Below are 23576 nucleotides of genomic sequence, written 5' to 3'. Positions count from 1 at the left end.
TGAGCATTGGCCCTTTCAAGGCAGGCTGCTGTTCTTTTTCAACCTAATCTTACAAACTTTTGTTGAGTACTTCTTGAGAGTAAGCCCCCATGTTGGAGAACAAGACCCAGACACTGTCTTCAAGGGACTTGAATCCTCTTGGGTGCAATCTGAAATGCTCAAGGTGGTGCACCCAGCCCTGGGAAAGAGAAAGACGAAGGTGTGGTTGATGATGAAGGAACAGTACACTGGCATCGGATCTCTTGTAGAACCCTGACTACGCAGTCTGCGTTCTTCCTCTCTCCACTCAGTCTTCCCTCCTGGCCAGTCCCTGGACTGTTTTTATTCAGCATTTGTTTATGAAGCACCTACTATGTGCCAGACAATGTTCTGCTGCTATTCATAAGGTTTTCACTGGCTAATTCTTTTCAGAAGTAGACTGCCAGGTCCTTCTTCCTAGTCTGTCTTAGTCTGGAAGCTCAGCTGAAACCTGTCCTCCCATGGGTGACCGTGCTGGTATCTGAATACCGGTGGCATAGCTTCCAGCATCACAGCAGCATGCAAGTCCCTGTAGTACAACAAACTGATGACATGTGGGGGGATGTTTACCTGTGTTTTATTGACTATGCAAAGGCATTTGACTGCGTGGATCATAACAAGTTATGGATAACATTACGAAGAATGGGAATTCCGGAACACTTAATTGTGCTCAGGAGGAACCTGTACATATATCAAGAGGCAGTTGTTCAGACAGAATGAGGGGATACCAAGTGGTTTAAAGTCAGGGACGTTGTGTGTCAGGGTTGTATCCTTTCACCATACCTATTCAATCCATATGCTGAGCAAATAATCCGAGAAGCTGGACTATATGAAGAAGAACGGGGCATCAGGATTGGAGGAAGACTCATTAACAACCTGCGTTATGCAGATGACACAACCTTGCTTGCTGAAAGTGAAGAGGACTTGAAGCACTTACTAATGAAGATGAAAGACCACAGCCTTCAGTATGGATTGCACCTCAACATAAAGAAAACAAAAATCCTCACAAGTGGACCAATAAGCAACATCATGATAAATGGAGAAAAGATTGAAGTTGTCAAGGATTTCATTTTACTTGGATCCACAATCAACAGCCATGGAAACAGCAGTCAGGAAATCAAAAGATGCATAGCACGGGGCAAATCTGCTGCAAGAGACCTCTTTAAAGTGTTGAAAAGCAAAGATGTCACCTTGAAGGCTAAAGTGCGCCTGATCCAAGCCATGGTATTTTCAATCCCATCATATGCATGTGAAAGCTGGACGATGAATAAGGAAGATTGAAGAAGAATAGATGCCTTTGAATTGTGGTGTTGGCGAAGAATATTGGCTATACCATGGACTGCAAAAAGAATGAACAAATCTGTCTTAGAAGAAGTACAACCAGAATGCTCCTTAGCAGCAAGGATGCTGAGACTGCATCTTACATACTGTGGACATGTTGTCAGGAGGGATCAGTCCCCGGAGAAGGACATCATGCTTGATAAAGTACAGGGTTAGCAGAAAAGAGGAAGACCCTCAACGAGGTGGTTTGACACAGTGGCTGCAACAATGGACTCAAGCATAACAACGATTGTAAGGATGGCACAGGACTGGGCAGTGTTTTGTTCTGTTGTGCATAGGGTCGCTATGGGTCGGAACCAACTTGACGGCACCTAACAACAACAACAACAACGGTGTGCCAGCCACCGTTTGGGGTACTGGAGATGCACAGATGAGCAAAACAGACGATGTTCTTGGCCTCATGGAACCTATGCTTTTGTGTAAGGAGACCAACAAAAATCCAAGTAAACCAACCAGTTGCCGTCAAGTCGATTCTGATTTATGGCGACCCCATGCATGTCAGAGTAGAATAGTGTTCCATGGGATTTTCAATGGCTAATTTTTTGGAGGTAGATTGTCAGGCCCTCCTTCAAGGTGCCTCTGGGTGGACTTGAACCTCCATTCTTTCAGTTAGTGGCTGAGTGTGTTAACTGTTTGTACCACCTGGGTACCCCTTGGCAATAAAAAGACACTTTAGTCAGAAAGACTTCTCACCGCTGGTCATCCTCATATATCCTGGTCACCCTTTACATCCTTTAGCTGTTACACTATGTGCTTTGGTAAATAAGAATACAGGCAACTCTTGACAGACTACTTCAGGGGCCAGTATGAGTGTAGGAGGAAGACGAATTGATCCTTTGCATATTTTTATCATAAGACATGTAATTCTCTTCCCTTTTCCAGATTAGAGGAAAAAAAAAATTTTTTTTTTTTATTCCGAAGTTCTTTTATCTATCTATTTTAAAGATATTTTATTGTGTTTTTGGTGAAGGTTTACGTAACAGTTTAGGTTCCCATTCACCAGTTTCTACACAAGTTGTTCAGTGACATTGGTTACATCCTTCACAATGCCTGAACGTTCTCATTTCTGTTTGTTCTGGTTGTTCCGTTTCCATTAATCTAGTTTCCCTGGCTGCTTACATTCTCATCTTTGTTTTAAAGTAATTGTTGACAGTTTGGTCTGACTGTTTGGTCTCACATAGATGATTTTTAAAAGGGTAAAGTACTTATGGGTAATATTCATTTTTTATATACATGATTTTATTTATTTTGTTGTTGTTGAGAATATGCCCAGCAAAACATATGCCAATTCAACAGTTCCACATGTACTATTTAGTGACATGGATTGCATTTTTTGAGTTGCATAACCATTCTCACCCTCTTTTTCTGAGTTCTTTCCCTGTTAACATAAATTCAGTATCCCCTAAGGTTCCTATCTAATCTTTCAAGTTGCTATTATCAGTTTGGTCCCGTATAGGTAGTTCTTAAAACATCATAACACTCAAGGCATACGTTTTCTACTAGTTAAGCTAAACTATTATTTGGTTTTAAGAAGATTTCAGGGGATGTTTTTGGTTTAATGTTTAAAGCTATTTCAGGGCAGTAGTTTCAGGGGTTTACCCAACCTTCATGGCTCCAGGAATCCTAGAGTGCAAGAGAATTCGAAATTCTGTTCTGCATTTCCCCCTTTTTGATCAGGATTCTTCTGTGGACTCTTTGATCAAAATTTTCAGTAATGGTAGCTGGGTACCATCTGGTTCTGTTCTCACAGCAAAGGAGACAGTTGTTCATGGAGGCAATTAGCTACACGTTCCATATCTTCCTCCTTTTTTCTGACCCTCGTTCTTCCTCTGATGTTCCAGGTGAATAGATGCCGATTGTTGTGCCTTGGATAGCCACTTGTAAGCTTTTAAGACCTCAGCCACTACACATTGAACTAGAAGGTAGAACAGAAGCACTAAATGTTATTAGGTCAGTTAACTGGGATGTCCTATGAAATCATGACCCTAAACCTTCAGACCAAGAAACCAATTCCATGAAGTTTTTAGGTTGTACATAAGCAGCCTCAGCAAGTACTCGTTTTTTTTTTGTCATCATTCTAAGTGTATCACTCACACAACTTTTGCCCGTTCAACTTTTTACAGGTGTATAGCTTGTTGACAGCAGTTACAATAATCGGCTGTGCAACCCTTCCCTTAATCAGTGAGATTTTTCCATCACAGTTAATCTCACCTTTTTCCCTCCCTCCTGCCCCTGGTAACCACTAATAATCTTTGGTCTCCATATATTTGCCTTTTCTTTTTATATAAGTGAGGTCATACAATATTTGTCCTTTTGTGATTGACTTATTTCACTCTACATAATGTCTTCCAGCTCCATCCATATTATAGCATGTATCAGAACTTCATTTCTCCTACTGGCTGAGTAGTATTCCATTGTATGTATGGGCCATATTTTGTTTACCCATTCATCTATTGATGGGCATTTGGGTTGTTGCTACCTTTTGGCTATTATGAACAGTGAACATTGTTGTACTTTGTAAACATTCGTATACAAGTCTCTGAATCTCTGCTTTCAAGTCTTTTGGGTATATAACTAGGAGTGAAATTGCTGGATCTTATGGTAGTTCTATTTTTAGTTTTCTGAGGCACTGCCACACTGTTTTCCACAATGGCTGTGCCATTTTGCAGTCCCACCAGCATTGGTAAGTGTTCCAATTTCCCCACATTCACACCAACGTTTATTATTTTCTGTCTTTTTTTTTTTTTTTTATCTTAGCTGTTCTAGTGGGAGTGAGATGCTATCTCATTGTTGTTTTGATCTGCATTTCTTTGATGGCTAATGATGCTGAGCATCTTTTCATGTTGAGCATCTTTTTATGTGTTTGGTGGCTATTCGAAGGAATAAGCCCTCTTAGATGAAATGTCTGTTCCTTTGCCCATTTTATGTTTGGGTGATTTGCCTTTAGTTGTTAAGTTGTCAAAGTTTTATATATATTTTGGTTATTAAATCCTTGTCAGATATATGATTTCAGAAAATAGTCTTCCCATTGATAACTTGCCTTTTCACTTTTTGGTAAACAAATGTTTTTAATTTTTAAGCAATCCCATTTATTTAGTCTTTTGCTGTTGGTGCTTTTGTTAGTATGTTCGATAGTCCATTTTTAAAGGCTAGGTTTGACAGTGTTGCCTCTGTATTTTTTTCTAAGATTTTTTGATTTTGCACATTTAGGTCCTTAATCCATTTTGAATTTGTGTTTTGTATATGGTGTGAGGCATGGGTCCTGTTTCATTTTTCTGAGTGAGGAAATCCAATTTTCCCAGCACCATTTGTTGAAGAGACTCTTCTTTCCCCATCAAATAGACTTAGTACCTTTGTCAAAAATCAGTTGACCGTAGATATGTGAGTTTATTTCTGAACCCTAAATTCAATTTTATTGGTCTTTGTGTCTATTGTTATACCACTACCAGGCTGTTTCGATTACTTTAGCTGTATAGTATGTTTTAAAATCAGGAAGTGTGAGTCCTCCTAATTTGTTCTCCTTCAGCATTACTTTAGCTATTTGGGGCCTCTTGCCATTCCATATAAAGTTGAGGATTAGTTTTTCTATTTCTGTAAAGAAGGCTATTGGAATTTTGATTGGGATTGCGTTGAATCTACAGATTCCTTTGGGTAGTATTGACATCTAAGCAATACTAAGTCTTCTAATCCATCACATGGAACATCTTTCCACTTAAGTCTTCTTTAATCTCTTTCAGCAGTGTTTTATAGTTTTTATTGTAAAGATCCTTCACATCCCTGGTTAGATTCATTCCTAGGTATTGTATTTTCTAAGATGCTATTGAAATGGAATGGTTAACCTAATTTCCCTTTCAGATTTCTCATTGCTGCTATACAGAAACCCATCTGATTTTTGTTTGTTGACCTCGTACCCTGCAACTTTGCTAACTTCCTCCATTAGCTTTACAAGTTTTCTTGCGGGCCCTTTGGGATTTTCTATTTATAAGATTGTATCATCTGCAAATAGAGATAATTTCACTTCTTTTTCAATCTGGATACCTCCTTTTCTTTTTCTTGTCTTATTGCTCTGGTTAGGACTTCTAATACAATATTGAATAGAAGTAGTAAGAGTAAGCACCCTTGTCTCATTCTCGATTTCAAAGGGAAAGCTGTCAGTCTTTCTCCATTATGTATAATGTTGACTGTTGGCTTTTTGTATATGCCCTGAATCATATTGAGGGGTTTCCCTTCTATTCCAAACTTCTTTAGGGTTTTCATCAAGAAAGGGTGTTGAATTTTAACAAATGCATTTTCTGCATCTGATGGCATGGGTTTTTTTTTTGGGGGGGGGGATAGAGATGATCATGTGGTTCTTCTCTTTATTCTAGATATTCATTATTTTTTGAGCCAATTTGTTATTTAGCTACAAGGTGACCTCAAGGTTTGAAGAGTATCTCAGGGCAATAGTCTCGGAGAGTCCTCTAGTCTCAATCAGTCCATCAGTCCTGTAGGTCCTTTTTTTTTTTCTTTTTAAGGAATTTGAGGTTCTATTCCATGTTTAGAGAAATATTTTTAATCAAGCCTTTAAACTGGTTCTTTACAAAACTATAATTACAGCAGCTAGGTAGGACCTTTTGCAACATTCAGTGTAGGGACATGTAGTGGGTATTTGACAAATTTGTTGATGCTGGGAATATATTAAGGATGCATTTGTCAGTTTCTCTTACTTCTCTGATCTTAACAAGCTATAACTTACTTTAGTTTTAATTCCTTGTGAATTTTGTTTTCCTTTGGTACTAGACAGAATTCCAAAACCTTTTCTCCTTCTCTCAAAATGTTTATGGTTGGAGAAGATGCAGCTATCTTTTGGCTGCTGGGACCTAATTTTCCTTTCTAACCCAGTAGTTTCTTCTATATGCAGCATTCCCCAAAAGTGTTCAGCAGCAACAGAAACATGTCATGGGGTCAGACAAACTTGGCAATTCTGGGTTAAACAAGTATTTTTTTCCCCCCTGAGGATAACTCAATGCATTTGATATGTTAATGAATATTGTGAATCTCCAAGAGTAGATTACAGTGTTCAGTATTTCCCAAACACATTTGGGAAAGCTTATATAGGAGCATCTGAAGGACTTGTTCCATAAACACACTTTAGGCAACTGCTGTATGGCATGGGATTGCTTAGATATTTAATATAATTTCCATGTGTTTTCATTGTGAGTCAGTGTCAGGGCAGATCTTTCAACATACACTCTGGTCACTGAGATCTGGTTCAGGGTCTTTCAGACTAGAGGTTTGATCCATTGGATTATGAATGTAATGGATCTAGATGAGCATTAAAAAAAATGAAACAGAGTAGCATAGAATGGAAAATATCAGAATGAAGCAATATAATAAAGATAGGCATTATTTTGTAAAACTTTTGGTTATACAGTACGTGCGTGTATATATGGGGTTAGTACGTGCATGTATATATGGGGTTAGTATATAAATGTAGTTCTTACTGTGGGTTGTGGTTAAAAAATACGGAAAAAAGCTACTCTAGATGACGGTCTCACCTTTACTCTGCCTCACCCTGTTAACCACAGTTATGATTCTCTGGGGGAAAATTTCAGTTAAAGAGGCTTTACCCACCTAACTACAGAAGAAAGATACCATATGATTGTCCTGCACTTCTAAAAGAGCCATAATTTCTAAGCTTTAAAGCAGGAGTAGGTAACTTTCTAGGCTCAAAGCCATATCTGGCCTTTGACTTGGTTTCATGAGTTCATAGCGCATGTATCAATATGTGGTCTCATTTATGATGGTAGCTGCATAAAGAAAATGAAATTTTCAATGCTTTCAGTGACAGTATTCTCAGAAATTAGGGATGTAAACCCTACAAGAGGACCATTGTCTAAGATAAAGTTGGTAGGATCCCCCACTATCTAGTGATTTAAGATTGTCATTGAAGTGAGAGGAAAATTGCAAGAATGCTTTTGCTTCCAATCCAAACACCATTTTTCAAACAAGTCTGATTTTTAGGTCCAGATATTTTTCAAAGCCTTCTTTGAAAAAATTTCTGTTGTATCTTTATTTGCCCCTCATTTATTCCTTTTTGTCTTTCTCTTCCTCCTCCCTCTTCATCTTAACACATCATAGTAAAGAATGAAACCATTTGTATTATCTATTATACTTATTGAATAGATTTTTCTTTCTTAGATTTAATTTTAAAAACATTAAGTGTAATGTTCCATGTTTATCCTTTAAAAAAAGTAAATCAGGCTTCTTTTTATTTACATGATTTTTAATGCTTTTAAAGAAAAATAATGGATAATGGCCTTCAATAGAAAAAGAGATTTTTCTTCACTGGGTTTTGAGCATGTTCTAAGTAGTTAAACATTTCAATGGATTTTAGTTCTGGTTCTGCCATTAATAAGCTGTGTGATCTTGGGCAAGATATTTGACATCCATAAATCTTTTTCTTCACCTATACAATTGTTGTTAGGTGCCATTGAGTCAGTTCTAATTCACAGCGATTCTATATGCAACAGAACAAAACGCTACCCAGTCCTGCGCCATCCTCACAATCGTTGTTCTGCTTGAGCCGGTCATTGCAGCCACTGTGTCAATCCACCTTGTTGAGAATCTTCCTCTTTTTCACTGACTCTACTCTACTGAGCATGATGTTCTTCTCCAGGGACTGGTCCCTCCTGATAACATGTTCAAAGTATGTGAGACAGTCTCACCATCCTTGCTTATAATGAGCATTCTGGTTGTACTTCTTCCAAGACGGATTTGTTCATTCTTCTGGCAGTCCATGGAATATGCAACATTCTTCATGAACACTATAATTCAAAGGCGTCAATTCTTCAGTCTTCCTTATTTATTGTCCAGCTGTCACATGCACATGAGGCAATCGAAAACACCATGGCTTGGGTCAGGCACACCTTAGTCTTCAAGGTGACATCTTTGCTTTTTAATACTTTTAAGAGGTCTCTTGCAGCAGATTTGCCCAATGCAATGTGTCATTGGATTTCTTGACTGCTGCTTCTATGGGTGTTGATTGTGGATCCAAGTAAAATGAAATCCTTGACAACTTCAATCTTTTCTCCGTTTATCATGATGTTGCTCATTTGTCCAGTTGTGAGGATTTTTGTTTTCTTTATGTTGAGGTGTAACCCATCCTGAAGGGTATAGTTTTTGCTTTCCATCAGTAAGTGCTTCAAGTCCTCTTCCCCTTCAGCAAGCAAGGTTGTGTCATCTGCATAACACAGGTTGTTAACGAGTCTTCCTCCAATCCTGATTTCCTGTTCTTCTTCAGATAGTCCAGCTTCTTGGGTTATTTTCTCAGCATACAGATTGAATAAGTATGGTGAAAGCATACAACCCTGACACATGCCTTTTTTGACTTTAAACCATGCAGTATCCCCTTGTTCTGTTTGAATGACTTCTGTTGGTCTAAGTACAGGTTCCTTGTGAGCACAATTAAATGTTCTGCAATTCCCATTCTTTGCGATGTTATCCATAATTTGTTATGATTCACATAGTTAAATGCCTTTGCATAGTCAATTAAACATGGGTAAACATCTTTCTGGTATTCTCTGCTTTCAGTTAGGATCCATCTGACAATGGATATGATATCCCTTATTCCACGTCCTCTTCTGAATACATTTGAATTTCCAGCAGTTCCCTGTTGATGTACTACTGCAACCTCTTTTGAATGATCTTCAGCAAAGTTTTACTTGTGTGTGTTATTAATGATGTTGTTCAATAATTTCTGTAGTCGTTGGTATACCTTTCTTTGGAGTGGATACAAATATGGATCTCTTCCAGTCAGCTGGCCAGGTAGCTGTCTTCTAAATTTCTTGGCATAGATGAGTGAGCACTTCCAGTGCTGTATCCATTTGTTGAAACATCTCAGTTGGTATTCTGCCAATTCCTGGAGCCTTATTTTTCACCAATGCCTTTAGTGCAGTCTGGGCTTCTTCCTTCAGTACCGTTGGTTCTTGATTATATGCTACCTCCTGAAATGGCTGAATGTCGACCAATTCTTTGTGGTACAGTGACTGTGTATTCTGTCTGTTTTCTTTTGATTGTAAACTTTTTTGATGCACCAATGCATCCAGGGCCAATTTCATGTCCCCTTGGGGCCACCTTTCACAGTTGTGTGTATGTGTGCACTGACACACACAAGCGAGCATTGGAAGTGATAGATGTAGATGGAAAAAGCCCCTGGGTGTTTTGAATCTGTCTCCCTGGGGAGTGGAGTAGTATATATGTTCTCCTTGCTGCTGAGAATCATTGTACCAGAGTACGAGATCATTTCTGAAATTACAGCTCTCAATAGAATTGTAAGCAGTACTGGTCCTATGAGGAGGTAACCACTCACCTAGTTTGATTTTAGTTGTGCCCCTAAGGACCTACCCATTCAAACACTTATCTGGCCTACACTCCTGCCCCACCCCAACTCTAGCCTTCTTTCAAGAAGTCAGATTCTTCTGTTTTGGCCTGCAGTTTTGGTCATTAAAGTCACTGGTGGGTTAGGCTAGGTTCTACAAAGTCTCTTTCAAGGAATAATTGGCCCCCCCACCCCTTTTTTAAAGATTAATATTTTATTGTGTTTTCGGTAAAAGTTTATATGGCAAATTAGGTTCCCATTTGACAATTTCTACACAAATTGTTCAGGGACTTAAGTTACATTTTTCACAACGGGTCAACATTCTCTTTAATTGCATTCTGGTTGTTCCATTTCCAGTGCTCTAGTTTCCCTGCTGCCTTATCTTCTCATCTTAGATTTAGAGTAATTGTTGGCCTTTTGGTCTTATATAAGGAGCCCTGGTAGTGCAGTGGTTAAAGAACCTGGCTGCTAACCAAAAGGTTGGTGGATCAAACCCAGCAGCTGCTCTGCAGGAGAAAAATGTGGCAGTCTGCTTCTGTAAATATTACAGCCTTGGAAACCCTATGGGGCAGTTCTACTCTGTCCCACAGGGTCATTATAGGTCAGAATCGACTTGACAGCAGTGGATTTGGTTTGGTTTGGTTGGTCTCATATAGATGACTTTTAATGGGGCACCATAGTCATGGATAATATTCCTTATTTTGTGTGCCCATCTGTTATTTAGCTAAAAGTTGACACCAGGGGCTAGTTTCAGTTCAAGGTTTAAAAGGTATCTCAGGGTGATAGCCTCAGGGAGTCCTCTAGTCTCAACTGGTCTAGGAAGTCTGGACTTTTTAAGAATTTGAATTCTCTTCCACACTTTTCTTATGTTCTATTGGGGTCCATTTATTGTGGCCTTGATCAGAATGGTCACTACTGGTAAAGGCACCATCTAGTTCTGCTGGTCTCAGGGTAGATGAGGCCACGGTTCATGTAGGCTGTTAGCCCTGTAGACTAGTTTCTTCTCTGAATCACTAATTCCTTTTGATGCTGAAGTCAAAAGAGCTCTGTGACCAAATAAGTGTGATAAATGTTGCACATTATAGCTTCTTCTCCTAAACATTTAATGTATATGTTGTCCTGAAATAAACTGTGAAATAAGGAAACCTGTTTAATTTACTTAACCTGGAGTTTTGCAAATTAATCTGACCATCAAATACTCTTTTAATTTTTAACACCTGTTAGCTTCATGTAGAACTATTAACTATTGTGCCAAAGAACGTTTTTTTGGGAAATGATGAGTTAGAAAGGAGGGGGGGTATTGCTTCCAGAATTTCATCAGTAAGACTTGTGAATGCTTTGTGGGAGAGCTTTTGGGTACTTTTCCACTGAGATACTGTCTTAATTATCTAATGCTGCTGTAACAGAAATACCACAAGTGGATAAAGAAAAGAAAAGAAAAAAAATAGTTTATTTTCTCACAGTCTAGGAGGCCAGAAGTCTGAATTCAGGGTGCCAGCTTCAGGGGAAGGCTTTCTGTCTCTGTCAGCTCTGGGGGAAGGTCCTTGTTATCAATCTTCTCCTGGTCTAGGAGATTCTCAGCTCAGGAACCCTGGGTCCAAAGGACTTGCTCTTCTTTCTTGGTGGCATGAGGTCCCTCTCCTCTCCACTCACTTCTTTCTTTTATATCTCAAAAGAGATTTTATTTCTCAAGATACAACCTAATCCTGTAGATTGTGTCCTGCCCCATTTTATTTTTTTATTGTGCTTTAGGTGAAAGTTTACAGCTCAAGTTAATTTCTCATACGAAAACTTACTATACACATATTGTTATGTGACATTAGTTGCAACCCCTATAGTGTGACAGCAAACTCCGCCTTTCCACCCTGGGTTTCTTGTGTTCTTTAAACCAGTTCCTGTCCCTTCTGCCTTCTCATCCTGCCTCTGGACAGGAGCCACCCGTTTGGTCTTCTGTATCTGATTGAACTAAAAAGCACACTCTTGACGAGTATTATTTTATCTTTTATAGTCCAGTCTAATCTTTGTCTGAAGAGTGGGCTTCAGGAATGGCTTTAGTTCTGGGTTAACAGAGCGTCTGGGGCCCTGGCTTTGGGGGTTCCTCCGATCTCAGTCAGACCATTAAGTCTGGTCTTTTTACATGAATTTGAGTTCTCCACATTTTTGTCCCACTTTGTTAGGGACTCTGTGTTGTATTTCCTGTGAGGGTGGTCATTGATGGTAGCCAGGCACCATCGACTTCTGATCTCAGGCTGATGGAACCTCTGGTTTATGTGGACCTTTTGTCTCTTGGACTAATATTTTCCTTGTGTCTTTGGTGTTCTTCATTCTCCTTTGTTCCAGGTGGGATGAGACAAATTGATGCATCTTAGATGGCCATTAACAAGCTTCTAAGATGCCAGATACCACTCACCAAAGTGGGATGTAGGACATTTTCTTAATCAACTTTGTTATGCCAGTTGGCCTAGATGTCCCCCAAAACCAAGGTCCCCAGGCCCCAGCCCCAGCTACGCTGTACCTCAAAGTGTTTGGTTGTGTTCAGGAAACTTCTTAGCTTTTGCTTTGGTCCAGTTGTGCTGACTTCCTGTGTATTGTGTGTTGTCCTTCCCTTCACTTAAGATGATTCTTGTCTACTATCTAGTTAGTGAATTCCTCTCTCCCTCCCTCTGCATCCTCATAACCATCACAGAATGTTTTCTTCTGTGTTTAAACCTTTTCTTGAGTTCTTATAATAGTGGTCTCATACAATATTTGTCCTTTTGCGACTGACTAATTTCACTCAGCATAATACCTCCCAGATTCATCCATGTTGTGCGGTATTTTCGTGGGTTCGTCATTGTTCTTTATTGTTGCATAGAATTCCATTGTTTGTATGTACCATAATTTGTTTATCCATTTGTCTGTTGATGGACACCTAGGTTGTTACCATCTTCTTGCTATTGTGAACAGTGTTGTAGTGAACATGGGTGTGCATATATCTATTCATGTGACAGCTCTTATTTCTCTAGGATATATTCCAAGGAGTGGAATTGCTGGATTGTACAGTTCTATTTCTAGCTTTTCAAGGAAGTGTCAAATTGATTTCCAAAGTAGCTGTACCATTTTACAGTCTGACCAGCAGTGCATAAGTGTTCTAGTCTCTCTACAACCTCTCCAACATTTATTATTTTGTGGTTTTTGGATTAGTGCCATCCTTGTTGGAGTGAGATGGTATCCGTTAGCCACCTGAATGTCTTCTTTGGTGAAGTATCTGTTCATATCCTTTGACCATTTTTTAAATTGAATTATTTGTCTTTTTGTTGTTGAGGTTTTGCAGTATCTTGTAGATTTTAGAGATTAGTCCCTGATTGGATTTGTCATAGCCAATTTTTTTTCCCCAGCCTGTAGGTTGTCTTTTTGCTCTTTTGGTGAAGTCTTTTGATGAACGTAAGTGTTTGGTTTTTAGGAGCTCCCAGTTATCTAGTTTCTCTTCTGGTGTTTGTGCATTGTTAGTTATTATTTGTATTCTGTTTATGCCATGTATTAGGGGTCCTAGTGTTGTCCCTACTTTTTCTTCCATAATCTTTATTGTTTCAGATTTTATATTTAGGTTTTTGATCCGTTTTGAGTTAGTTTTTATGCGTGGTGTGAGTTATGGGTCTTGTTTCATTTTTGTGCAGATGGATATCCAATTATGCCAGCACCATTTGTAAAAGAGACTGTCTTTTCCCCATTTAGTGGACTTTGGGCCTTTGTCAAATAAAAGCTGCTCATAGGTGGATGAATTTGCGTCTGGGTTCTCAATTCTGTTCCATTGGTCTATGTATCTGTTGTTGTACCAGTACCAGGCTGTTTTGACTACTGTGGTGATATAATAGGTTGTAAAATCAGGTAATGTGAGGCCTCCCACTTTGTTCTTCTTCTTCAGTAATGCTTTACTTATGCAAGGCCTCTTCCTTTTCCTTATGAAGGTGGTGATTTGTTTCTCCATCTCGTTAAAAAATGCCATTGGAATTTGGATCAGGATTGCATTGCATCTGTAGATTGCTTTGTGTAGAACTGACATTTTCACAGTGTTGAGTCTTCCTATCCATGAGCACTTAAGTGAGACTCTTTTGGTTTCTTGCGGTAGTGTCTTGAAGTTTTCTTTGTATAGGTCTTTTACTTCTCTGGTTAAGTTTATTCCTAAGTATTTTATCTTCTTGGGGGCTATTGTAAATGGTATTGGCTTGGTGATCTCATTTTTGAAGTTCTCTTAGTTGGTGTAGAGGAATCCAATTGATTTTTGTATGTTTATCTTGTATCCTGATACTTTGCTGAAAACTTCTCTTAGTTTCTGTAGTTTTCTTGTGGGTTTTTTGGGGTTTTCTGTGTTTAAGATCATATCATCTGCAAATAGGAATACTTTTACTGCTTCCTTACCAATTTGGATGCCTTTTATTTCTTTTTCTTGGCATATTGCTCTGGCTAGGACCTCCAGCACAATGTTGAATATGATTGGTGATGAAGGGCATCCTTGTCTGGTTCCTGTTCTAAAGGGGAATGCTTTCCGATTCTCTTTGTTTAGGTTGATGTTGGCTGTTGGCTTTGTATAAATGCTCTTTATTATGTTGAGGAATTTCCCTTCTATTCCTATTTCACTGAGAGTTTTTATCAGGAATGGGTATTGGACTTTGTCAAATGCCTTTTCTGCATCAATTGATAAGATCACATGGTTCTTATCTTTTGTTTTATTTATGTGATGGATTACATTGATTGTTTTTCTAATGTTGAATCATCCCTGCATACCTGGTATGAATCCCACTTGGGCACGGTGAATTATTTTTCGATATGCTGTTGAATTCTATTGACTAGAATTTTGCTGAGGATTTTTGCGTCTATTTTCATGAGAAACATTGGTCTATAATTTTCTTTTTTTTATGGTCTTTGCAGGGTTTTGGTATCAGGGTTATGCTGGCTTTATAGAATGAGTTTGGGAGTAGTCCATCCTTTTCTATGCTCTGAAATACCACTAGTAGTAGTGGTGTTAACTCTTCTCTGAAAGCTTGGTAGAATTCTCCAGCGAAGCTGTCAGGTCCAGGGCTTTTTTTTTTGTTGTTGGAGTTTTCTTTTTTTTTTTTTTTAATTTCCTTTTCAATATCTTCTTTTGTTATGATTTTATGTAGTTTTTCTACCTTGGTTTATGATCATTTAGGTAGGTAATGTGTTTCTAGAAATTTGTCCATTTCTTCTAGGTTTTCAAATTTGTTGGAGTACAATTTTTTATAGTATTCTGTTTTGATCCTTTTTTATTTCAGTTGGGTCTATTGTGATATCACCGATCTCATTTCTTATTTGGGTTATTTGCTTTCTCTCTTGTTTTTGTTTTTTGTCAGTTTAGCCAGTAGTTTATCAATTTTGTTGGTCTTTTCAAAGAACCAGCTTTTGGTCTTGTTAACTCTTTCAATTGTTTTTCTATTCTCTATTTCATTTATTTCTGCTCTAAAACAACAACAACAAAAACCTCATTGCTGCAGAGTCAATTCTGTTCCATAGTGACCCTATAGAACAGAATAGAACTGCCCCATAGAGTTTCCAAGGACTACCTGGGGATTCTAATTGCTCACCTTTTGGTTAGCGGCCATAGCTCTTAACCACTATGCCCCTAGGGTTTCCGTTTCTGCTCTAATCTTTATTATTTCCTTTTTTCTGGTGTCCAAGGGCTACTTTTGCTGCTTTCTATTTGTTTGAGTTGTAGGGTTAATGTTTTGATTTTGGCCCTTTCTTCTTTTTGAATGTGTGCATTTATTGCTATAAAGTGACCTCTAAGCACTGCTTTTGCTGTGTCCCAAAGTTTCTGGTAAGATGTGTTTTCATTCTCATTTGATTCTATGAATTTCTTTATTCCATTCTTGATTTCTTCTAGAACCCAGTAGTTTTGAGCCAGATGTTGTTCAGTTTCCATGTATTTAATTTTTTTTCCCTTGCTGCTTCTGTTATCGATTTCTACTTTTATGGCTTTATGGTCAGAAAATATGCTTTGCAATATTTCGATGTTTTGGATTCTGTTAAGGCTTGCTTTGCAGCCTAATATGTATATGGTCTATTCCGGAGAATCTTCCATGTATGTTGGGAAAGAAAGTATACTTGGCTCCTGTTGGGTGGAGCGTTCTGTATATGTCTGTGAGCCAAGTTGGCTGATCATGGCATTTAGATCTGTGGTGACTTTATTGAGCTCCTTTCTAGATGTTCTATCTTTCACTGAAAGTGGTGAGTTGAAGCCTTCTGCTATTATTGTGGAGCTGTCTATTTCTCTTTTCAATGTCATTAGAGTTTGTTTTATGTATTTTGGAGCCCTGTCGCTGGGTGTGTAAATATTTATTATTGTTATGTCTTCCTGGTGCATTGACCCTTTAATTATTATGTAGTGCCCTTCTTTATCCTTTGTGGTGGATTTTACTTTAAAGTCTATTTTGTCAGAGATTAATATTGCTACTCCTGCTCTTTTTTGGTTGTTGTTTGCTTGATATATTTTTCTTCCATTCTCTGAGCTTTAGTTTGTGTCTTTGAGTCTGAGGTGTGTCTCTTGTAGGCACCATACAGGCAGATTCTGTTTTTTAATCCATTCTGCCAGTCCCTGTCTCTCTATTGGTATATTTAGTCCATTTACACTCAGTGTGATTATCGATAGGTATGAGTTTAGTGCTGTCATTTTGATTTTTTTTTGTGATGCTGACAGTTTCCTTGTTCCACTTAATTTTCTGTGCTGAGTCATTTTTCTTTGTGTATTTTCTTTTCATTTTTTTGCATTATTGTTGATTTTGTATTTGCTGAGTCTATGGTTTTCTTCTTTTTTATTTTGATGGGTAGATTTGTTAATTTCATTTGTCATTACCTTAAAATTTGCTTCTATTTTTCTAAGCTTAAACCAAGACTTTATTTCTTGATATTGCCTTAACTACCTCTCCATATGAAAGTTCTATGACTGCACTATTTAGTCCCTCTTTTTTTGTTTTAATGTTGTCTTCGTTTAGTATTGACTGCTCTGTTTCCCTATTTTCAGTCTTTTAGCTTTGACTTATTCTTGTGACTTCCCTATCTGGGTTGATGTCTGGTTGTTCTGTCCTGTGTCCTAGTCTTGGGTTGTTATCTGATATTGTTGGTCTTCTAGCCAGAGGACTCCCTTTAGTATTTCTTGTAATTTTGGTTTGGTTTTTACAATTCCCATAATATGTGTTTATCTGAAAATGCCCTAATTCCTCCTTTATATTCGAGAGACAGTTTTCCTAGATATATAATTCTTGGCTGGCAATTTTTCTCCTTTAAGGCTTTATGTATGTCATTTCATTGCCTTCTTACCTGCATGGTTTCTGCTGAGCAACCAGACCTTAGTCTTATTGATTCTCCTTTGTAGGTGAGCTTTTGTTTATCCTTAGCCACTCTTAAAAATTCTCTTTATCTTTGGTTTTGGCAAGTTTGATTATAATATATCTTAGTAACTTTCTTTTAGGGTCTACCTTGTGTGGGGTTTGATGAGTTTCTTCGATAGATATCTTCTTGTCTTTCACGGTATCAGGGAAGTTTTCTGCCAGCAAATCTTCAACAAGTCTCTCTGTATTTTCTGTTATCCCCCCCTGTTCTGGTACTTGTCACTCATACATTGTTCCTCTGGATAGTATCCCACATAATTCTTAGAGTTTCTTCATTTTTAAAAATTCTTTTATCTGATGTTTCCTCAAATAAATTCGTGTCAAGTGCTTTATCTTTAATCTCACTAATTCTGACTTCCATTGCCTAAATTCTGCTCCTATGACCTTCTATTGAGCTGTCTAATTCTGAAATTTTATTGCTAATCTCTTGGATTTCTATTTGCTCACTCCCTATGGGTTCTAGCAGCCTGTAAATTTGTTGTTCTGATCTTGTATTGCTTTCCTGAATTCCTCTATTGCTTTGTCTGTGTGTTCCTTGGCCTTGTCTGATCTCCTTCCTGAACTCTTGAAGAGCTCTGTATATTAATCTTTTGAATTCTACCTCTGGTAATTCCAAAACCTTTTCTTCCTGTGGGAGGTTTCCTGGTTCTTTGTTTTGGTCACATGCTGGAGCTCTTTTGATCTCCTTCTGTATGTGATTTGATATTGACTGTTGTCTCCAAGCCACCAATAAATTATTATATTTATTTATTGTATGTTTCCCCCATGTGTCTGTCAGTTTGTCGTACTGTGGGGGCTTGCATGTTGGTGTGATGCTGGAAGCTATACCACTGGTATTCAGATACCAGCAGGGTCACCCATGGAGGACAGGTTTCAGCTGAGATTCCAGACTAAGACAGACTAGGAAGAAGGACCCAAAAGTCTACTTCTGAAAAGCATTAGCCGGTGAAAACCTTATGAATAGATCAAAGACCACAGCCTTCAGTATGGATTGCACCTCAACATAAAGAAAACAAAAATCTTCACAACTGGACCAATAAGCAACATCATGATAAACGGGAAAAAGATTGAAGTTGTCAAGGATTTCGTTTTACTTGGATCCACAATCAACAGCCATGGAAGCAGCAGTCAAGAAATCAAAAGACGCACTGCATTGGGTAAATCTGCTGCAAAGGACCTCTTTAAAGTGTTGAAGAGCAAAGGTGTCACCTTGAAGACTAAGGTTTGCTTGACCCAAGCCATGGTATTTTCAGTCGCATCATATGCATGTGAAAGCTGGACAATGAATAAGGAAGACTGAAGAAGAATCGATGCCTTTGAATTGTGGTGTTGACGTAGAATATGGAATATACCATGGACTGCCAAAAGAACGAACAAACCTGTCTTCGAAGAAGTACAACCAGAATGCTCCTTAGCAGCAAGGATGGTGAGACTGCATCTTACATACTTTGGACATGTTGTCAGGAGGGATCAGTCCATGGAGAAGGACACCATGCTTGGCAAAGTACAGGGTCAATGGAAAAGAGGAGGACCCTCAATGAGGTGGATTGACACAGTGGCTGCAACAATGAGCTCAAGCATAACAACGATTGTAAGGATGGTGCAGGACCAGGCAGTGTTTTGTTCTGTTGCGCATAGGGTTGCTATGAGTCGGAACCGACTTGATGGCACCTGTTGTAGGGGAAAAAACATTTCCAAGTTTAGTAAGGCAAAAAGACAGTTTTTTTCAGCCTATATTCAGAAGGACAAAATTCAGAAGCAGACAAAGCATGTTGCCAGAGGTATGTCTGCCTGAGTCTGAGGAAATATTACAGAGTAAGCAAGAATGGGAAAATGGACAAGCATGCTACCACAGGCATGTCTGCCAAGTCCAGAGAATATTACAGAATAGGCAGGAGTGGAAAAACGGACAAGCATGCTGCCACAGCCATGTCTGCCCGAATCCAAGGAAGGTTACAGAGTCGTTAGTATATATTAACATTACAAAAGGGCAAAAGCATTGAAAGCTTCACCCTTTCACAGATTGGCTAGAAACATTTTGAATTGTCTTTTTGAACAATCATTGGTACAGGTTTCAGTAATGACAGTCAGGAGGGCCTTCATTGGTCTAACAAATTTCTATTCACTAAATGTTAATAGAAAAAGATAAGAGTGGAAAGTCTTTTGTGTTCTGGCTTATGTGAAAATTTCGCTACAAGACATTTTCCAGGTTATCCTATCTGTTGTCTTTATACTTCAGGGCCCAGTTGATGTGTCCTTTTGAGTCCTTGTGAGCCCAGCTCCAGCTGGTTCACATTCTCTATGCTTAAGGACAGGGAATAATGACTCTAATATTATTTCCTAAATCACACCTAACAACAACAACAACATTGTATGTTTGCTTACTGTGTCCTAGCTTTTTGTTTTGTTTTGATATGCCTAAATAGGCTGTGCGTGTGAGCTACTTTGGTTGTTGCCATCTTTGAAGTTCTCATGTCCTGTCACCAGGTGGTTAGCACCACTACCAGGTGTGTTAGCCCGGGAGTCCATTTACTTGTCTTGTGTGGATTCAGCTCAGGTGTCCAGGTTGTTGGTCACTGAGTGTGTGGTGCAAACTATCACCTAGGTGGACAGGGCTATGTAAGGGTGATTGGAACAGGCACAGGTGTCTGGCTGCAGTAGGGGGCTATTTACTGAGAAAGGTAGGGGGTTGATGGCTGCCCCTGAGTGCCTACCTGGAAGGCATGTCCCTGTCCCCTAGAGCGCATAGGTGGGTGAGCTTTCCAGCCGGACTTTGGGTACCCGATGCTGTTGACTGTAAGGATTGGGAGGCACCACTTATTCTCAGACCCCTGTTGTGGGTAGTTAGGTGGAATGGGTGAGAGCACCAGTTCTCAGGCCCCTGATGTGTCTGGACAGGACCCTGCTTAATGGGCAGGGTGATGTCAAATATCACTAATCTGCAACTCCCCCTTGGCTGCTGGAGTTGAAAATAGGCTTCAGGTATATACCCTGTTGTTCTATGCTAATGAGGGCCTATGCTGTTGAATCAGCCCACACAGGTCTAGGCAGGAGTGAAGGACATTCAAAGTCCATGGACCCCCGGACTTTGCCTAGGCAAAGGGGCAAGGTCTGCCCTGAGTTCCTGGCTTAGGGGGTGTGGTGACTTTTTAAGGTTGTGAGACTGGTTTGGGCACAGTTAGTCCTGAGTATCAGGCTTAGGGGAGTTGGCTGTTCTTTTTTTTCCCCCCTGAAGCTGCAAGGCTAGTCTGGGCAGATAGCTCCTATTTCTGGTTTAGAGGGTGTGGCAATTGTTGAATACTGCCAAACTGGTGGTATCAGAACAGAGTGAGGAGCGGAATGGGTGAGGGGAAAGTGGCACTTCTCCATTATGAAAGCCCTAGAGGGGGAGGGGTTTTTTTGATCTCATGCAGTAGGTTAGACATTTGCACTTAACTTTTGTAGATCTAGCACCACTTTCCCCTGGCTTCAGAGGTTTGTGCAGACTCTCCATTGTCCGGCCTCTCCTGACGTAGTGAAACACACCCCGAGCACTACTGCTTGCCTCAGCCCCTGTGCGCCAGCTGGTCCAGCCTGCAGGGTGTCTCTCCCTCCCCCTGCCTCTCAGTCTGACTCCTTAACTTTGTCTTTGATGACCAGGGTTCTTAGATTGTCATATATAATCGATTCACTTGTTTTTTTCGGGTTTTTGTTGTAAGAGGGACCACAGGAAGCTGAGTTGGAATTGACTTGACAGCAACAGGTTTGGTTTTTTGGGTTTTTGTTGTAGGAGGGACCACAGGAAGCATCTGACTATTCTGCTATCTTGGCCCCAACTCCTTCATGTCCTGCCTCATTAATATAACTGCTTCTAATCCTGCTTCATTAACATTATAGAGGTTAGGATTTACAACACATAGGATAATAACGGAAACCCTGGTGACATAGTGGTTAAGTGCTACGGCTGCTAACCAAAGGGTCGGCAGTTCAAATCCACCAGGTGCTCCTTGGAAACTCCATGGGGCAGTTCTGCTCTGTCCTATAGGGTTGCTATGAGTTGGAATCAACTTGACGGCACTGGGTTTGGTTTTGGGTTTGAAGGATAATAACATCAGATCATAAAATTGTGGAAAACCACTCAATAGTGGGAATCATGGCCTAGCCAAGTTCATACCCATTTTTCAGGGACATAATTCAATCCATAACAGATACAACAGATACGTACATAGTTAATTTGGTTAATTTCTTGGAACATGGGTCCGTTAGGGGATGAGAATGGTTAGCTAACTTTTGGAAGAGGGGAAGAGGAGGGGTGAAGTGAGTGGCAGAAGCACAGTGATGACAATTCTTGGGTGTTGGTGGATTAGAGAACTAATAATGGTAAGAGGCATAAAGGGTATGACAGGCCAGAAATACCCCATCCCCCTGAAGTTATTCACCTCAAATCTCTGGAGCCTGTGAATGTGACCTTATGTGGAAAAAGGATCCTTTGTAGATGTCATTAAGATAAGATTCTTGAGACGAAGTCATCCTGGATTACCTGGGTTGGCCCTAGATCCAATGAGAAGTGTCCTTGTAAGAGACACACAGAGGAGGAAGCCATGTGACCACAGAGACAGAGACTGGAGTGAGTTCATCAGTCAAAGAATGCTAACAGCTGCCAGAAGCTAGAAGGGGCAGAGAATGGATTCTTCCCTAGAGCTGACATCTTGATTTTGGACTTCAGGGTGCCAGAACTGTGAGAGAATAATTTTCTGATGTTTCAAGCCACCTGGTTGTTGCAATTTTTTATGGCAGCCACAGGAAACTTATACTGAAGGAGGAAACATCGAAGCAAAACCTCAGCCACCTTAGAGTGCTGCCCAGAGTCAACCCTGAATGGTGTTTACCTCCACAAAGGCACAGTAGCATTCTTTGTGGCAGGCATCGAGAAGGCCTTTATCCTGGATGTGGTTGTGGCCCCCTTTAGGTTGCTTCCCAGACCTTAGCAGCAACCCTGTAATGATGAATATGAACTGTGTCTTTCTTCCCACAGGCCACAGTGGCAGAGTGCTGCACCTGGCGTTGAGTCCAGACCACACCCGAATTTTTTCAGCTGCAGCTGATGGGACAGCCTCTGTGTGGAAATGCTGCTAGTCACCCAGACCCTCTATGCTTCAGTTTCCTCCTTTCTAAGTGAGAACAATTGTATTAGACTTGTCTTCTCCATGGGCTTGTTATGAGTATCAAACAAGATGAAGAACCTTTCTTGATGTGAATGCCTGTTTTCCTGACCTTTTTTCTCAGATTAGTTTGCTTCTCTTCCATTCATTGCATTTTTTCAGAGATTTTGTCTCTCACCCTCTTTTCTTTTCGCTCTACTTAGCTCTTCTCCTTCCTCTTTCTCCTCTTCTTTCTCCTCCTCCTCCACTTCTTCTTCCTTCTCACTATCTTATTTTTTTAGAGACCCATTTCATTGCTTTAGCCAGAATATTTATAGCAAAGATCCTTACATACTTCTTTCCCACCGTGACTTTTCTCCAAAGCTCCAAACTCACATTTCTGATTTGCTTCTGAATATTTCCCTTATGAAACCATTCTCATTTTTAGCTCAAACTCGATACAGGGAAAATACAACTCATTCATTATGTCAGTGGAGTCCATGGGAGGTGCAAGTGGTTAAGTACTTGGCTGCTAACTAGAATGTTGGCATATTGAGCCCACTCAGAGGTGCGTCAGAAGTAAAACCTGGCGATCTGCTTCCAAAACCCCATGGAGTGCAGTTCCACTTTGCAACACGTAGGGCCACCATGAATTAGAATCAACTTGATGGCAACTGGTTTTTATATGCTAAGAAGTATGCTAAATGCATGTTATTTCCTCTCAAAATCAGCTCTCCTATTGTTGTTGTTGTTAGGTGCTGTTGAGTCAGTTCTGACTCATAGTGTCCCTATGTACAATGGAATGAAACACTGCCCAGTCCTGCGCCATCATCACAATCATCGGTATGTTGAGCCCATTGTTGCAGCCACTGTGTCAATCCATCTGGTTGAGGGTCTTCCTCTTTTCACTGACCCTCTAATTTACCAAGCATAATACCCATCCCCAGGGACTGATCCCTTCTGGTAACATGTCCAAAGTATGTGAGACATAGTCTTACCATCCTTGCTTCTAAGGAATATTCTGGTTGCACCTCTTTTAAGACACGTTTGTTTGTTCTTTTGGCAGTCCACGGTATATTCAGTATTCTTTGCCAACATCACAATTCAAAGGCATCAATTCTTCTTCAGTATTCCTTATTTATCACCTAACTTTCGCATGCATATGAAGCAATTGAAAACATCATGCCTTGGGTCAAGCACACCTTAGTCTTCAAGGTGACTTCTTTGCTTTTCAACAGTTTAAAGGGGTCTTTTGCAGCCAATTTACGGATGTAATGTGTCTTTTGATTTCTTGACTGCTGCTTCCATGACTGTTAATTGTGGGTTCAAGTAAAATGAAATCCTTGACAACTT

The 23576-nt window shown here is 39.7% G+C and overlaps 1 protein-coding gene across 1 annotated transcript in view; it reads left to right on the top strand.

The window, feature by feature from the left end:
• CDC20B (cell division cycle 20B) overlaps positions 1 to 22898 on the top strand; it is a 72603-nt gene extending 49705 nt beyond the window's left edge. The window contains exon 12 of the mRNA XM_023545456.2: positions 22118 to 22898. Within this exon, the coding sequence (XP_023401224.2) occupies positions 22118 to 22218 (101 nt within the window). The 3' untranslated portion in view covers positions 22219 to 22898. The remainder of the gene's footprint in view (positions 1 to 22117) is intronic.
• The last annotated feature ends 678 nt before the right edge of the window (positions 22899 to 23576 follow it).

This window comes from Loxodonta africana, chromosome 2, assembly GCF_030014295.1.
Source record: "Loxodonta africana isolate mLoxAfr1 chromosome 2, mLoxAfr1.hap2, whole genome shotgun sequence".
Taxonomy (NCBI): domain Eukaryota; kingdom Metazoa; phylum Chordata; class Mammalia; order Proboscidea; family Elephantidae; genus Loxodonta; species Loxodonta africana.
The sequence above is the reverse complement of the archived record's forward strand: the minus strand, read 5'-3'. Positions and strand labels throughout refer to the sequence as shown.